This window comes from Centruroides sculpturatus, unplaced genomic scaffold (assembly GCF_000671375.1).
Source record: "Centruroides sculpturatus isolate CEXI.00-Female unplaced genomic scaffold, Cexi_2.0 scaffold1034, whole genome shotgun sequence".
NCBI classification, from domain to species: domain Eukaryota; kingdom Metazoa; phylum Arthropoda; class Arachnida; order Scorpiones; family Buthidae; genus Centruroides; species Centruroides sculpturatus.
The window spans coordinates 43,006-61,684 of record NW_019385172.1 but is presented as its reverse complement, the minus strand read 5'-3'; the positions used below and the strand labels follow the sequence as shown (position 1 = coordinate 61,684).

Here is an 18,679-nt window from a genome sequence, read left to right as displayed (position 1 = left end):
AACCATTTGAAGATGCTGATTTGCAACGGAAGCTATTTCATATATCATATCAGTAATATTTTTATTCTGTCTTCCTCGGATGATGTCTTCTTGAGATATGTCATACTAAACAAATTAAAATTACTTAATTTAAATATATACTATTTATTTTATTATATAAAGCAATGTTGTGAAACAAATGGGTGCCACTCTTGCTACAAACAGACAGGAAAGTACCAACTTTCGATCAATCCCAAAAACAAAAATTTTGTAAGATACATACATGTCCAAAACGTACGAACGGACAACATTTGTACACGAATGGAGAGAACCGTAGACAAATGTGGACAAATATGGCAAAACCGTATTACTCGAGGTCTAATGCCAGGTAATACCCGACGACATGCAGGATTTTACTAATTGAAGCATAAAAGGGTTCTGCATTGTAAAAAAATAATCGTATTATTGAAAGAAACAATGTAACAATTTTATATACAGAAAAAGATCAAAGGATCTATATTTAAGAATATTTAAAAGACACGGGATGGTAATTCATTGATAAAATAGTATTAATTTAAATAATGGAATGGAGATTGATAACATATAGTGCATCATTACGAATTATAAAAAGTGTTGTAAACACAAAGTGGGATAGCAAGATACAGAATTGGCCAATTCGCATATCGTTAAGGTTTGTTTTTATATCTTTGTAAAAATGTGGCTTATTTGTGAAAGATATTAATGTACAATATACAGTGGAACCCCGGTTAATGAACGTCCTGGTTAACGACCAAATTGGTTAACGAACTTTCATTTTGCAAAAATTTTGTCTCGGATAACGAACAAAACTCGGATAACGAACGTAACGGTATTTTGTGTCAAATTTTAGTTGATGTTAGGCATGCGCAAGTTAAGCATTGCTTTTCCGAGTGTTTGTGCTATACTTCTTTTTTCAATTTTGTGATTTATATATTTAATCAATATGGCATCCAAGAAAGAAAAAATTCATAGTGGCAATAGAAAACGACAACGCAATATAAACTACAATGCGTTATCGCATTTGAAAAAAATTTTGATTAAAAGAGTAAGACAATCAACTTTAGATCAATTCCTTACGGAAAGAGTTTGTTTCTTTGTTAAGTTATGGCAACGCAACACTTGGGTGATCTGACTAGAGGGAATGCCTTCTGGGAGGTATTTTTAAGGGAAACTGGCCCCTATTTAGGTGTTACAGACGTGGAGAAATCACGGAAAACTCCACGTGGCCAGCCCGTCTGAGCGCGGTGCGAACCCACGAACGAACTCCCCGTGTTCAAGGTACGAAGACCACTTAGCCACTGGTGGGTTTTTTTTACCGAAAGAGACTTCGACTCGAAGAATCTTCCGATGAAGTGCTACCCGTTATTTTTTTGGAGGGGATTCCCCTTCTAAGCATTAAGGTTCGTATATCTCCACTTTTCTGCCACCAACTACAACAAACGAAGGTATGTACAGTGCTATTTTATTAAACAAAGTTTACATGTTTGTTGCTGTAATGATAGATACTACGTTTTCCTACATTTTCATCAAAGAAAATCTACTGTATATTACAAATAAAATCACAAAAATTTCGGAGACTAGAACGGATTAATTGCATTTGCATTAATTTCTATGGGAAAAATTGCTTCGGTTAACGAACAATTCAGTTAACGAACGGAGTCATGGAACGGATTAAGTTCGTTAACCGGGGTTCCACTGTATCTTTTTCAATTTGTATCCTGAGGAGGAATCAATAACTTTTTTGTTTTTAATCCAAAATGCATTGCTAAATAAAAGTAACAAAAGAGTTGATTAGAGGTCTTGGTCTCTATTCAATATGGATAGTTTGAACGAGATGTGATAAACTCACTAGATATGGGATTATCCCAAAGAATCTTTTATGAAATGTTATATCTATTTCAATTTTAACAATTTTAATTAATTTCTCTAAGGAAAAAGTAAGTCTTTGGTGAAAAAGATACATACTTATAAAGCAGTTAGACATAACATTAGCAGTTAGACATAGCACTCACGATGTTGTAGCAGGCTTGTCGCCAACTGGGTCAGTGACTTTTTCTAGCTACAGCTGCTAGCAATTGTGTTCGTCCTTAAGCTTTGAACATGTGTAACAACAACAATAGTTAACAACTAATGTATGCAACGATACACATAATATACATTAATAAGCACATAATTATGAAGCATTTACTTAATGTCTTAAATTTTTTATTATTCAAAGGTAAACAATTTTCCATATTTAAAGATAAATAACCCACACCTTAAAATTAATCCGGCAGGTATTTTTAATAACAAACATTTTCAGTCCAATTGATGGATCTTCATCAGTTTTGGAATACAATTTAATGAACAGAATAAATACAATGTCTGTTCTGTTTGCTCTATTCTTGAAGACAAAATGTATAAGTACATCAATCTAAAGAGTGTTTCTGAAATATTTATTAAATTTCTCAACATTTGTAAAAAATTTAACAAACAAAAATATTTGAAATTCTCTAATGATATTTTTATTAATTAAGTAAATTTTTAAAAATGTAAGAGCATTTTGTAACTTAAATTTTAAATTAGCTACCTTCAACTGTGGGATGTATCATAAATTATTATTACAGTTTATTTTAAAAAGCAAATGTTCATTTCTCTTATAGAGTTGGCCATAATTAAAGTTTCCTTATTCAGAGCACTCTATAACTGTAACCAATAAGCAGTGACATCAAAATTTGTATATGGACTATGAGAATGATGCAGAATAAGGATTTTGCAAAAAAAAATTAGTTTAACAACTTCCACTAAGGGTGCTTTAGAGGAGAATACACAAAACAAAGCACAGTAAATAATGAAGACTAATGTTAAAGTAATATTTTAATCTTATATTTTAAACATCACAAAGTTGACGAAAATGATGAGAGATCTGAATCTGTATGATTTCTAATTATATGACGATTTAAAAAAAATAGTTTATCATGGAAATGTTGCAATTTTGGCAGACTTAAATGATTATATTACACTGCAGGTGTGAAGCATCACCAAAGAGCAGTTGCAGGCGGTCGTTTGGGTGACAAACACACCGTTTGTCATCTTCATATTTTATACCTGAACAATGAGGCACACATCGAGTGACATTCCTTACGTCAATAAACAACCTCTGCAGAAGACCTGTCCCTTGCAGAACAGTGCATTTTCATCGTCTTGTTTCCTGTATTTTCCCTATAAAGCACACCAGCAGAAGTTTTTGAACTAAATTTTGTTTGAAAAATCCTTTTCTTCATTCTTTGCATAGTCTGTATACAAATTTTGGTGTCAATCCACTTATTGGTTTAAATAGTGCTCTGAAAAGGAAAACTAATTATAGCCACCCTGTACAGTAGAGACATCCAAGTGTAGTTAATATAGTTTAAGTTAATAAACTATTTCTATAAAGATAAAAGGAAAGTGTATTGGTGTGTGCCCAATGTCACCAACAATTTTGCATTTCTTAAAAATGATTTGAAATTTTAAATTTATACAGAGAAGCTTTAAAGAGAAGAATTTCCACATTGAATTTGAATGAATTGAATAGACAGATAAAAAGTATTCATTGTGTTTATTTGTAAAAGGTATTTAAATTAATTAGTTTAGTTTCACATAGATATTTACTAGTGTAATGAGAGAAGTTGGTACATGTATTCTAATCAGAAATATATAAATAAATATATATATGTAACATAAATTTTCCTGTAAATTTCACTTTGCATGAAGGTGTAATTGGACTGATTATTCTACAGATATATTTATATCTGTGGAATAATCAATCAATCCAATATATCTTACACCTATATATTTTTTGTGTTTCTAATGGATACAATCTCAAAACTCGATTTGTAAATTTTGTATTCAACAAAAATTTCCCATGAGTTTAAAGCTAATAAAATTCTTTCAAATGTAATTAAATTCTAATCAATATGGAAATTTTATGTATATAAAAAATATTACAATTAAATTAAAGTGCCTACTAATGTGAGGTAGATAAAAAGTAAGAACACTTTGCCTTCTGTCCTCATACCTTCAGGAACAAACAATCTCTATATGCAAAGTTGACCTTTTATTGTAAGTGGGCCACCACCTAGGAACTGTATTTTAAAAAGTTTTTACATACAGAAGCAGACAAGAAGCCTCAACAAAAAGGTTGACTCAGCCTGTAGAAACTATTTGTTCCTGAAAGTATAAGAAGGACAGAAGGCAAAGCATTTCTTCAAAATGATTTAGTGCTTCAAAATATTGTAATATTTTTTATATACATATAATAATTGACCTGGCCTGTTTTAATACTTTGTATTAATTGAGAATTTTATATCAATAATTTTTCTTCAGCAAGAAAATTATATATCTTCTAATGAAAACAAGCTTTTTGTTATTTCACTCATGTTTATTTTTAACTTAAAATAATATTAAGCCATTTTTGAAAGTTATCAATAACAGGTCCAGTCAAAACTCAATTAGACCAATATGGCCAAATTGGTCCAATTGAGTTTTGATTTGTAGATTTACCATATAATTTTTAACCAGAAAAAAGTACATTTAAGAAATTTTTCCAGTTAGATGTTATAATAAACATACTATTTTGATTTTACCCAGCTAATAACATTTTTCTATTAAGGTCTTACTTTTTGTCTAAAATTTAACTTTCCTGGACTTGAGCAAGTAGTGGTGTTATTGGTGGAAGACAAAGAAGTCAGTTGTGTCAGATACCAAGCTCACTGTTATCCATTTTAATCCTGACAAAAATTGGATCGCTGTTCTAATAAATTAACAGATATGGAAAGGGACAGACTAGTTTTAAAAATGGAAACATCAAAACATCATCTTTGTTTTATGGCAAACCTAAGAAAATATTTGAATTTCTTCATGAACACAAAAAAGTTATAGTATTTCCTATCAGTTTCATTGCTTTTCAAATATATTTAACTATTCCCATTATGATAGCATTGGGTAAAAGTCTTTTCAGAAAGCTTAAATTAATAACAAATTTAATATCAACAATGTGGCAAGAAAGACTTAAGAACAGTTATATCATCCATAGAATGTGCTAAAGCAAGATGTTTAAATTTCAAAAAAATTTTTGAACAAATTTGATGGGAAAAAAAAAATAAATACTGTAAATAATCACAAAAAATTTCAAATTTAAAAATTGGACATTATCTAAAACTTATTATGATTATAATTTTTAAACCATTACATTTAATTATTTATGTTTAAATAAAAAAATAATGAAATAATAAAATTACAATATAGATTTTATTTATAAAATAATAATTGCATACTCTTTATTCTTTGAAGAAAATATTAATTTTAAAGAAAAAAAAACAGTAAAACAAAAACAAATGTAAGAGTACCACAAAAATGTTTCCAATGTGATCCTGTGTTTGCCAGGATCATAGCTAATAAATGATAACTCACAACAATTAACTTACTTTTATTAATTCCTGAATTGGTATATCTACTCTTCGTTTTGAGGCATTATAAGGAATACTTCGAATCAAGTTTAAAATGCCTTGACATTTTCCCAAATGACTTGCAGCATGATCACAAGATAAACTATTAACTCCTAATTAAAATAAATAAATAAAATATACAGTTCATATATTTTTAAAAAGAAATTAAGTGTAAACATTTTACATATAATCACAGTTATAAATTATAAAATCTCATATAAATTAGGCTGGCAGTAATCACATTATAGTAAATCATTGCACAATAATTGAATCCTCTGGAACATATTATAAACTGTGCTATAATAAATCCCACAAAACAACCATTTACCATGCAGTGAATATTTATTATTCTAATATTTTTGGTCATCCTAATTTACCTTCAAGAGATTGATAAATGGTTATGTTTTGTGGTTAATTCTGGTACAGTTACGGGACTCTTTAAAAAAGGTCTATAACTAATCAAAATAATCAAAAAATTTCTTACTGGAACTAATTCAAATACATAATATAAGAAAACAACGCCTTCTATAACATTCCAGCAACAAAATTCAATACTCTAATAACGTTTTCGACCGATTTTATCGGCCTTCTTCAGTTACTGCTATAACGAAAACGAACAAAGTATTCGAAAATTTACGTAGAACAAAATTAAATTAAAAATTAACTGCGGTTGCGCAGATCGACGGAAAAATAAAATAAAATACGTAAATAAATAAATAACAATAATGCCTTCATCATTAACTTGTGTTATTGTAAAACGACCTCCAAGCAGTTGCCAAACCTTCAGCATCTCTATAATTGATGCACCCCGTGGTTAAGTGCGCTTTATGGATTTCTATTTTTTCTAGATGTTTCACTGCTTGTAACGATCTCGTGGCCCTAATTATCGCTGCACTATCCCAGTATACTGTTACATCTTGTTCTTTGGCAAACGCTGCCAGAGCTGTACTATCGATGTTCTTACCCACGGAATATTTATGCTCTTTTAGCCTTTGCTTTAAACTCCGCATAGTTGCCCCAACGTATACGAGGTTGGTATTAAAGCGTCGATCCTTTATAGGTATAGAATATATACCTGTTAAACTATTGCGATTATCCTTCATCTTGTCATTCCTTAACATTCTATAAACTGTTGGATTGCGTCGATAAATAATGCNAACTATGCGGAGTTTAAAGCAAAGGCTAAAAGAGCATAAATATTCCGTGGGTAAGAACATCGATAGTACAGCTCTGGCAGCGTTTGCCAAAGAACAAGATGTAACAGTATACTGGGATAGTGCAGCGATAATTAGGGCCACGAGATCGTTACAAGCAGTGAAACATCTAGAAAAAATAGAAATCCATAAAGCGCACTTAACCACGGGGTGCATCAATTATAGAGATGCTGAAGGTTTGGCAACTGCTTGGAGGTCGTTTTACAATAACACAAGTTAATGATGAAGGCATTATTGTTATTTATTTATTTACGTATTTTATTTTATTTTTCCGTCGATCTGCGCAACCGCAGTTAATTTTTAATTTAATTTTGTTCTACGTAAATTTTCGAATACTTTGTTCGTTTTCGTTATAGCAGTAACTGAAGAAGGCCGATAAAATCGGTCGAAAACGTTATTAGAGTATTGAATTTTGTTGCTGGAATGTTATAGAAGGCGTTGTTTTCTTATATTATGTAAAGGTCTATAACACGTAATTTTATGACTTAACATCCAGAAATTATTACATTTGATTGTATATTCATGTTTAATTTAATATTTGCTAGTGAGCAACAAAGGAAATCATAAACTGAAATCAAATTTGTACTAACTGAGAACAGAACAAACATTTTCATATGTAAACTTTGAAAACTTTCAAAAATATCTGTCAATTTATATTGTTAAAATTTTAAAATATTTCTATCGTAAGATGAAATAATACACACTTAATAAGTGCATCAAATCAAGATGTAATAATTTATTGATGATACATTATATAAAACCCGCAACATTTGACCCAATAATGGCTTCATAACCACTAAAAATTAATGATGCAATGAATAGTATATTCAGCCTCAGGCTGAATACCGAATGTTCAGCTTGATTAACGCATGTATGAAAATTGGCACGCAAACCACATTATAGCAAGGACCATGCACCCTGCTCTCTATTGACCCGCTGTCACTATGTTTTGCCAATTGCGTTAATTCTTGACAGTTGTAGTGGACTGACATGAGCGTCATGGCAGTATGTGATAAGTGATGATATCAAATGTGGATAACAATGAAATGACCTACACGTGTAACTAACGAAAAAAGAACAGAGAAGGACTGCAAAGTGAAAATAAATATGAAATTGAGTTGATAACATAATCAAACAAGTCAAGGCAGCTTATTGGCAATTATTTGGCATTGACAGCTGTGAATTTCGCAGCCATCAATGCCAAATAATTGTTCTCATAGATTTCGGAAAGCTAAATGCTTGTAATGAAAGTCACTTAGCGTGCACAGGATTTCTCCCGTGCACGCTAAGTGACTTTCATTACAAGCAGATTGGTAGCCTGGGGCCGTTCAGGCTACCAAGTTGTCTGGAACTTCAGTTATGATAAATAATTTTCTACAATGAAACAAAAAAGTTAATTTAATTTTCAAGTTTATAATAAGGGATGATTTCATAAAAATGCTTTACAGATCATTAATTATTATTTTTTTCACATTTTATGACCATTTTTCGATCTAATGTGCCCACGCAGTAAAAATTTTCATACAAATTTTTTACCTTTTTCATCCCTTTAGGGTTTAATTTTGTAAAATCTTTTCTTAGTATACCTAAACTTTACAAAAGGAACACACCCTCAAATTTTTAAGTTTCTAGTTTTCGCTCTGTGTTAATTATCCTATCAGGACTTGTTCTTTTATATATGAGTATATAGATGACTAAACTACATAATAAGTAGGTAGTGATCATTTGTTACCTTTTTTCGATCTCTTAAAAAAATAACTTAGTTATATTACTTTTCCTTTGATCTTTTGCATAAATAAGCAAAAAATTGCACTTTCTCGAACTTAAAATGTATGTTCAGCATTAATAAAGTTATCAAAATGATTAATTTACTGTGTTTTTGTTATTTCTTTTTCCTTTTCTAGGTATTCGGTATTCGGCTGAATAGTGATTACATATTCAGTATTCGGCCAAATAGCGAAACATAGGCTGAATACCGAATAGTAACCAAATATTCGTTGCATCATTACTGAAAAGCTTGTTTTCAATAAATATTTGGCCAAATTCATAAGATATGTATGTATAAGATTACTAAAATAAATATTTTGTATTTTTTCCATTTGAGAACTAATGTAAAAGTCAAGAATTATGGATTAGAATAGCCAAAATTATTCCAATATTAACTTTTTTTATTTATGTTACAGAACAGTAATCTAGTCTACAGTTTCTTGAATCAAATATTTACAGAAACAAAATTTTGGCATCCATACACATGCAAATATATAACAATTGTGAAAACATAGATTTTTATAGGTATTATATTTTTTAACTTCAATAGTTGCCATATATTTTTTAAATGTTTTACCATTTGCTTGAAGTAGAAGATAAAAAATAGAAGAAACCGACTCTTCAGCATATTGTTCAACATCAGACATCACTTGATACTGTGTATTGTGCAACGATCTTTCCTGAAATTTTTAAATGAAAATAAATAATCATTTTTAAAATTGCTTGAATATATATATATATATATANCATTGAATATATATATATATATATATATATAAAACTGAAATAAAAAAACTAACTCTGCTTTCTATTAGACGAGAGAACCAATGCTTAGATAGTTTCTGGCACTGAATTACCTAAAAACAGATTTAAAAACAATCTGCAATATAATAAATAAAACAATTAAAATAAATTTTAATTAAAACAATTTATTATTTAATCTAATTGTTCCATAACAATAAACTTATATTAGAATTACATTTTTATCATTTCAGTACTAAAATCATAAAATTAATGTTTTGACAATAAAAATTGAATATAAATCAATTTAATAAATGAAACCTTACAAATGCAAGAAATATTAGATTAAGAAAATACTTTTGAAATACTATTCAGTGAAACATTAAATATAATTAATAAGAACAGGCTTTATGGGTCAGGAATACAATGATATGTAGCTGTTATTATTAATCCTTGGATTTTTATGTAATTGTACATTACATTTGTATATATGATTTTTCATTTCATAACGACATATTCATGTAACAGTTGGAAATCAATTAAAAAATAGCATTTTTATACGACCCATTTTAATATAAATAAGATGTATAATTATGATGCAAAATTATTAATTTCATTTGTTTGTAAACCATTTCCTGTTTTTGTAACACTCTTGTGTACTTGAAGTCATATTTTAATATTTCCAAATTGCCTTCTATCTAATTTAAAAAAAATATCTTAAGCTCTGTCAAGAGGAAGTAGCAATGATTCACGCTACTAATTACAAAATTTCTGATATACAAGCCTGAGAGAGTGTACCAGGCTCAAGACAAAGAAATTACTGGAATATTTTATGAATGAGATGTTGGGTGCATTTCTGATGTGAGAGGGAGATAAAAAGGAAGTTATCGGAAAAAAATTGGAAACAATCTTTGGAATCAACTTTTTGGTGTGAACTTATTGTCAGGTATCTGAATAGTGTTACAACTCTAAAGAAAGGATTGGGCTCATCATGGCCATTTGAAAGGAAGAATAAAGCAACATCAATTGTTAGAATGTTTAGGATCAAGGGGCTTAGTTTAGAAACAAATCTTTGGTTCATATTCATCAAACTCCTCAACCACATCAAGAACTTTCATACACAAGACTGTGTCAGTTGTGCTTTTACATGTTCCTGATATTTATAAGTTATTGTTAACCTTGGTTGTCAGAGATATCATCCTCCCTTTTGTATTAGTGGCAATAGACTAGTGTTAAGATTTATTTTGGTTCTAAAGAAATAAATTGTTTTGTACTTATAATAATTGATTTGTAGTTAATTATTAATATTCCTTTTTCTAACAACATATTTATGTGTATTTATGTCATTATATATTTATCAATATTATATCCTATTACTTATTTGAACCTTTTATATTTATAGATTTAATTGGCCAAGGATAATAAACTGAGAAATTTGAATTTTCAATTAATTTTATTTATTTATAACTTAAACTTTAAATCATATTTCTGATTCATTATCAACAGTTAAACAATTTCTAACAGAATCTGTTGGATTTCTGCTAACTTCATGCTTGGTGATTAAAAATATGCATTTCACTGGCTAAATTTCAATTGTAAATATTTCAAGCTGAATTTCATATTTCAAGCTGTGATTGGTTAGAAAAATTAATTTGACTGAGAATAACTTAGAAACAGTGTAAATATAATTATGCTCTCCATCACAAAAAATTATTTCTCTGCATCTTTTTTTTCAAAGAAAAATTTTTATGGTATGTTTGAAGTATTTTAGAAATATTTTTTTACTATTACTTTGATTTAATGTATAATTTTACAGAAGTGAGGAATAATAAAGAAACAATGGATGTTGGACCATTGGTGCTTTTGGGGAAATAAAAGAAAGATCAATTTATAAACAAAATGAAAACTGATATTAAAAGTTATTCAATCAATTAAAACTTTAATTGAAGCATTTTTTAAACAAATAATTTGTATTATAATAAACTATACTTTTAAGTTAATTAGTAATTGCAATCAGCTGTTTAACAGTATAACTGGTTACAACACACCCATGAGTTTCTTAGCACTTTATTAGCAGCTTGCAACAGGAAGGCTTATGGCTTACTCTAGTTACTCTCAAAATGCCAAAAGAACCAAAATCCTTTTATACCAAATTAAGAGAATGAATAAAATCTTTCAAAAAAGATATATATCCAACTGATGGAAGGATAGTATTTTGCCAAGAACACAAGAAAAACATAAGAAAAATATGAGACCTCAGTATTGATATTCTGTTTCAAGTTACATTAAATAATATATTTTATCACTAGTAAAATTTTCCTGTAGTATACTGTATCAATTTAGCAGCATGTCAAAACAATTATTTATGCAAAAATGTCAACAGGCAAGAAATACACAAAAATCAATGAGGCATTGATGGGAGAACCTTCCACACACAAGGATAAGTTTTCCTTTCAACTTTGTTCAACCCTGATAACTTTAACACCTTGTAATTCCAGCAAAAAGTTCTTTACTGCTAATGTTTTTGATCATATTGAATGATCTTTGGGTTACAACCTTAGGATACAAATAAAGTAATTTATAAATGTTAAAAGAACAATCTTTTCAAAAATATGAACTATGAAACATGAAACAAAAATGTAAGTTAAGATTAGGATGGCATGTTACAAAATTTAAATGCATTTAAAGAATGGCAACTTTCAATATTTAAAAAAACAATGTAAAACTAAAATACAAGTTATAAATAAAGAGCAAAATAACAAAAAATAATACAATTGATGGAGAGTCATAAAGTGTTGCACAGAATATCATCTGTTTGGTCATAAGACTTCAAAGAGTGATTTCCAGGCAATAGAAATGCCATTGAGTTTCTTCAATTAACACATTTTATCTCTCCTAGCAGACTTGTAGATCTCCAAAAATTCAAAAAAGGAATACCACTAATCATGTCAATTCTTTTCTCTGCCAACCTATCTGTACATCAGGAATGGAAGCCACCAGCTTATATTCCATGCAGGATAAAGAACAAAGCCCAAGTGTAACTATTGAGAAAAGGTATGCATCTTAAATAAAATATACACCAAATGATGATGCAAATTATCATTACATTTTTCACATAGTGTTTGTCAAATATTATTTTGTTCATTACTCTACATGTACAATACAGGTATACCTCTCCTTATGTCGGTAATTGGTTCCAGAAGAGGCGACGTAAGTAAAATTTACTTGTCACTAGGCTAAACCACAAATAACCATTCCCAGTTTTGTATTTTATTTATAAATGCATTTTTAATAATATATGATTAATAAAAATCTATTTTAAGCTTACAAACAAATAAATTTTAGTTTTTAATATAGTACAGAAAAAAGTAATCTAAATTTACGAATTCATGTACGTACAGTACATACCTGTAAATGTACATGTTTGCAATTTGGCAATGTTTACAGTATATCGCAAACTCTATTTGTGAATGTGGTTTCTGTAAGATTCCATCTTATAGGAATCGTAATTATAGGAACTCGTCTTATAGGGGGATCTACTGTATTGCGTTTGATAGATATTTCTCTTCGTTTTTATTCTAAAACAAATTGTAGAGAAAAGACAATTGGAAGTTAAATGAAGAAAGTTTCCCAAATATATATTCACATATTAAGAGAAGTTAATCCGACATTAAGCATGTAAGCCGTAGAAGAAACCTCAAGGTTGAACAGCATGTTACCTTTAGCTAGTTAATTTCTAGTTAAGAGTGTCAACATTGAACAATTAAAACAACATAAAATCCTTATATTATTTATAAGGATAAACTATAAATACAAAAACACTAAGGTAAAAAGTAACACAACAGCTTTGGATAATCAATTCTGTCAGATTAGTCTGCTATACAAAAACAAAAATAGTTTGGCATGAATCAAACAATTTTTTGGTGGAATAATACATATGTAAGTAACACAACTTTGTTCTTTATCCTGCAAGAAATATAGTAGTGGACACCTTTTTTGTAACAGTCCATTGGTGTTCCTTTAATCTTAAACTCAAAGAATGAGACATGGCACTGATGTACTCCAAATCAATTCCAAAATGCTAATCCTCAAGGAGAATTCTATATATATTCCAGGAGTTCTAGAAGGGTCTCTCTAAGATCTTTGTTGTATAACAATCTATACACATCCTGTAACTAGTGTTTCTTCTGTAACAAATGCAGGCATTAGAAATCTTGGCCATCTCGAGATAAATATCTCCTAAGTGTGTTGAAATGCATCACTGTTGCCAACTCCTGCATGTCTTGTGCTTTTGCCCATGACCATTTGTACTGTGTTCACTAAACCATAGACGTCGATCAAACACCTCACAACCAGCCGACTTCCTGATTCCACTCTTGGAGTACATGACATGTTTGCTTCAGACATTCTAAGATATCAAGCAGCTGACAGTGTGAGGTAAAAGCATTGAATTTGAACAGGAGACCATCCACCAATTAAGCAAAAGCATTATTGGGTTTTTGCTAGCTGAACAGAGTTTTTTTCTTTGACAAAGTTCACAAAAGGTTGGCTGGCACAAGATGTTATTCAACCTCCAAATGTCCTTGGTCCTCTCCAGTGATTTTAACAAGGAAGCAGGATAAAAGCTGGTGATTCTGCACAGACAACCAGAAGTTTAACTCTATTGTAAAGGAAGATCTGTACTTCAATAGACAACACATTAGATTGCTTACAAAAGGCCTAATATTATTCAACAGATTCACAGTCTGGATATTGGCAAGTAGAAAAGTGGACAAACAGAATAGAGAGATCATGTTTTATTGCAAATAGCATAGTAGATAATTAATTTTAAAAATTACAGTAATTTATTTTTTTGTAATAGCCACAGAAAATTTAGATTATGTAATTTCATTAATAAACTTAATTCTTTCTTATCAAAAATATTTTAAAAAAAATTGTTCCTATTCATTATAAAACTTTTAAAGTGAAAAGAAACTATATGCATATAATATATTTTTGAAGGTTCTTAGAAAATGAAGGCAATATTTAATAAAGTTAACTATTTTAAGTTAATATTTCTTTATACTTACCCTAAATAATTCTAAGGCAATTGGTTGTTGAGGTGGATAACCCTAAAAATTTAAGTATTGCATTAACTAAAATTTCAAAGATAAGATAATTTGATATATTTGTATACAGAATTATTTATATCTTCCATTGAAGAAATATTTTTATAAATACAAATGTATGAATACATATTTGTTTTAACCTTTAATATTCTTCTAAATATATACATTAGAAAATACATTAATACTGTTGAAAGTATCAACAATATTAACATAAATATTAAAATGTCAAAGTGTAAAAATATTCTTGCAAAAGGGCTTCATCAAATTTAATTTTCATCAATTATAAACACTTTTATAGTTCTTTAAAAAATATATATTTTTTCAAATATCAATGTAATTACAATTATCAGGTTGCAAAGGTGAAATTTAGACATTCTGATTTTTTCTAGAAATAACCAGAAAAAAGTTTCTTCTTCTTCTTCATCTGGCATTATGGGCTTTGGAGGCCCCCTTAACCTCAGCCACATCCTTCTCCATCTCTATAGCCTGCCTCTGCCAAACTTTGATTTCAAGGTCTTAAAAATCTTCAGTGACCCCATCTATCCACCTTTTACTGGGATGGCCTCTTCCCTCTCCCCTCATTATGAAACCTTCGTGAACTGTTGTATAGGAAGCCTTACGACATGGCCAAGCCACTGTAATCTTCTGGCCTTAATCACCTGTGTGATCATAGGCTTGTCGTAGGTTGTCTGCAGTTCCTGGTTTGTTCTCCTCCATATTGGTTCTCCATTGACCATGATAGCATTATCATCATAGTCTTCCACAGGTCTGAACATTTTCCTTAGTATTTTGTTTTCAAATCTCGGTAATTGTAGTTCCTCCTGCTTTGTCATTGGTCATACAGAATCGTGGGTCTAATCAGCGACTCATATACAGTTAGCTTTGTCCTTTTACTAAGGAGTCTGCTTTTTAGCATGTTTGTGAGTCCAAAGTAAATTTTGTTTCCCTTTAGCAAGCAAGTCCCTATCTTCTTGATGTCATTGTTTCTGTTTATGTCAGTCCCTAAGTACTAGAAGGATTCTGTAGTGCTCAATGTCATATTGTCTACGGTTAATGTTCTTTGTGGAATTCTCCCTTTTTAAAAATAACCATGCATTTAGTCTTCTCTTCATTGATGATCAGACCCATGCTCTTGGCAGCTGTTGCTAATTTTGATGTTAATCTCGTCACTTTCCTTGAGATGCTCCAATTATGACAATGTCATCCGCATATGCTAGTAATTACAGTTTATCTCTTGAGTCATATTCCTTTTTATTGTCTATCTCCTGGGCCATTCTGACAACTTTTTATAGAGTGATATTAAAGAGAAGAGGAGACAGGGCAGACCCTGTCTCCTCTTGCTCTGAAAGCTGTCTGACCTTGTGGCCCTGGTTTTTACTGTACACACCACACCTCATTCATGCAAATTTCTGCAAGTCTGAAGAGTTTGTCTGGTATCTCAAACTCCTTCATGGCCTTCCACACTGATTGCCTGTGGATGCTGTCATATGCCTTTTGAAAATCAATAACAGCAGGTGTGTATCAACATTGTATTCCGAGTTCTTCTCAAGAACCTGTCTTAATGCAAAAATTTGATCAGTTGTGGCTCTATTTTTTCAAAAACTAGTTTGATATTCTACAATCTCTGTCCTAGCATTAGTCCCGCTGTGGTGCAGGGTCCACTTTTTGGCATGCCAATCTCCACTTCTTTCAATCCAAGGCGTCCCCCTGGGGGACACCCACTAGCTGCATATCTTCGCTTATCCTGTCCATCCAACATTTCCTGGGCCTCCTGTGAGGGTGCTGTCCAGCTGGGTTGAGATGGGTAGCCATTTTTGCAACAGATTGTTCATTGCTTCTGACAACATGGCCATACCAGCGCAGGCAGTTCTCACGCATTTTCTCAATAATTGGTGCCACTCCCATGATCTTGCGGACATCTGTATTTGCAACATGGTCAAGTCGATTGAGTCCTAATGACCAGCAAAACATTTTCATCTCCATTCCATGAAGAGCTTGCTCATGCCTTACAGTCACTGGCCAGCACTCTGTTCCATACAATGCCACTGGTCAGATGACAGTTTTATAATTCTTTAATTTGAGTCAAATGGGCATTTTCCTGTCACAGAGGACTCCAGTAACCTGTTGCCATTTCAACCAGGCCGCGTTGACTTGTGTTCGTGCATCAGGGAGTATGTCTCCATCAGACGTAAGCAAGGAGCCCAGGTACTGTACTTAAACTGGGTGGTTTTTGGGAGTTCTTTGCCACTGACATTGATAGTGCCAGGATTTTGCTGCCCACACTCAAGGTATTCAGTTTTCCCAAGATTCAGCCGCAGGCCGTTTGCCTCTAAGTGTTCATTCCATTCCTGTGTTTGGTGTTGCAAGTTGTCCAGAGTCTCACTGGTAAGGGCTACATCATCTGCATACAGGAGGGACCGTGGTGCAGTGCTTGTATATCAGCAGTTGCTGTCCATACATAAAATAAACAGCAGCAGCGACTATGCAGACCCCTGGTGAACTCCAACATTAATTGTAAATAATGGTGAAATTCCTGCAGGACATCTAAAAGAACTTAAGACATTGTAGTAAAGCATTTGGGTCCACTTCACATAGAATTCAGGGACTTCATGGTTTTGCATTTCACACCAAATAAGGTCATGGGGAACTCTATCAAAGGCCTTCTCAAGGTCCAGGAATGCCATATGTATGGTGAGGTTCTTTTTCCAGTGCTTTTCAACAAGCATTTGTGCTGCATAGATTGCATCTGTGGTCCCGCAGCCCCTGACAAAGCCAAACTGGTTTGAGGTAATGGACACAATATTGAAAAGGCGATTATCTATGATGCGTTCAAAGATTTTGTGACAGAGTAGGTGGATGGGTCGATAATTTGCATATTCACTGACATCACCTTTGGCCTACCAGATTGGCACTGTGATGCTTATCATTCAGGCACTGGGAGCTTTATTTTCAGTTGTAATATGATTAAATAGTTTAGTAAGAGTTTCAGTTCCCTTGTCCCAAGTAACGTCCAGTGTTCAGCTGGGATGTCATCTGGACCTGTTGCTGTTCTGTTCTTCATCCTTTGTATGGCTGCTTTGACTTCTTGTGTTATGGATATTCTACAATGTTTGAATGAAAAAAATGTTCTAGAATGTTCAATTTCAGTATATAAGTAGAGTAACCAGGGTGCAGTTTGTCATATATTTCATTGGAAATAGAAGCATTGGCAATGTTTCACAATACGAAACTTTTGAAAGAATGCATTTACATGCTATTGCTCTGTCACTTCAATACTGGTCACAGTGCAACAAAGATTCATGATCTCATCTGCAAGGCATTTGACAAGGACACAGTTAATGAGCAGACCCACTACGATTGGTTCAAGAAATTCAAGGATGTCGCCTTCTCGCTTTGAGATAAATTATCTCCATCCAGGCAGTGATTCCACCATTGATGATGATGATCTTCTGTAACTGAGATGATAATCCATAATTGACCACTAGAGAAATTTTAGTGTTCCAAGATCAAAGAACTTCATAAAAAAACTGACAAACTCCAATACCATCAAGATGACATACCACCAAACAGAACAATGATGATCTTAGAAAAACTGGCCAGTCTGACCTGGAAGGTTCTGGATGGCACCAACTGACTACTATCTATTTCATGCCCTGCAGAATCATTTTGCCAATATACAGTTCAATGACAATCAGGGCCGGCCCGAGAAATAGTGGGGCTCGGTGCAAGGTTGTCGTACTGGGCTTTTTAATAAAAAAAAAACATAGCAGTTTCAAACAACAAAATAATAAGTAAATTAAACTTCACTCTGACACTGGAGATGAAATACTAAATACTGAACCTGTTCCCGGTGTAATTTGCGTGAAAAAATCTTCTTTCCACAAACATTTTCGAGCTTTCCAACTAGCTCTTCTTCAGGTAGACAAAAAATTCCAACGAAACACTTCGAAAAATGGAACGTAGATATTTAAATAAAAACCGAATCTAAAAATAGAACGCAGATGTTTAAACAAAAAAAAATATGAAACTTGCATAACGAACGATCATTAAGATGGTCATGCGCAATCGTGCGCTGATGTTGCTATTTATAGATCGTTGTTTATGAGGGCCTGCCACGCTATAGAAAGATTAATCTCATCCTTCCGATTTATACATGTGGTCCGGTGGTGAGCCTTACAGACGGATATAGCTTCCCGCCCTTTTAGTTGTTCCAGGTGGGGCGTAGTGTCGATGATGTCAGCTTTGTCGAACTCCGGTTCTATATTGGGATCAGATGCAAAGGTGGTTAGGGCCGTGGTGTACCGCCCATGCCGAAGGTCTGCTTGATGCTCTTGCACTCTGGTATTTAGTGGAGAAGGTTTCGATG

The 18,679-nt window shown here is 31.9% G+C and overlaps 1 protein-coding gene across 1 annotated transcript in view; it reads right to left on the bottom strand.

The window, feature by feature from the left end:
* Positions 1-18,679, bottom strand: part of LOC111635720 (NADH dehydrogenase (ubiquinone) complex I, assembly factor 6-like) — a 35,807-nt gene that overhangs the window by 6,876 nt on the left and 10,252 nt on the right. Inside the window, exons 4-8 of the mRNA XM_023380779.1 lie at positions 14,275-14,316; positions 9,265-9,321; positions 9,042-9,144; positions 5,463-5,596; positions 4-105 (exon numbers count right to left, since the gene is read on the bottom strand). Of these exons, the coding sequence (XP_023236547.1) occupies positions 4-105; positions 5,463-5,596; positions 9,042-9,144; positions 9,265-9,321; positions 14,275-14,316 (438 nt within the window). The remainder of the gene's footprint in view (positions 1-3; positions 106-5,462; positions 5,597-9,041; positions 9,145-9,264; positions 9,322-14,274; positions 14,317-18,679) is intronic.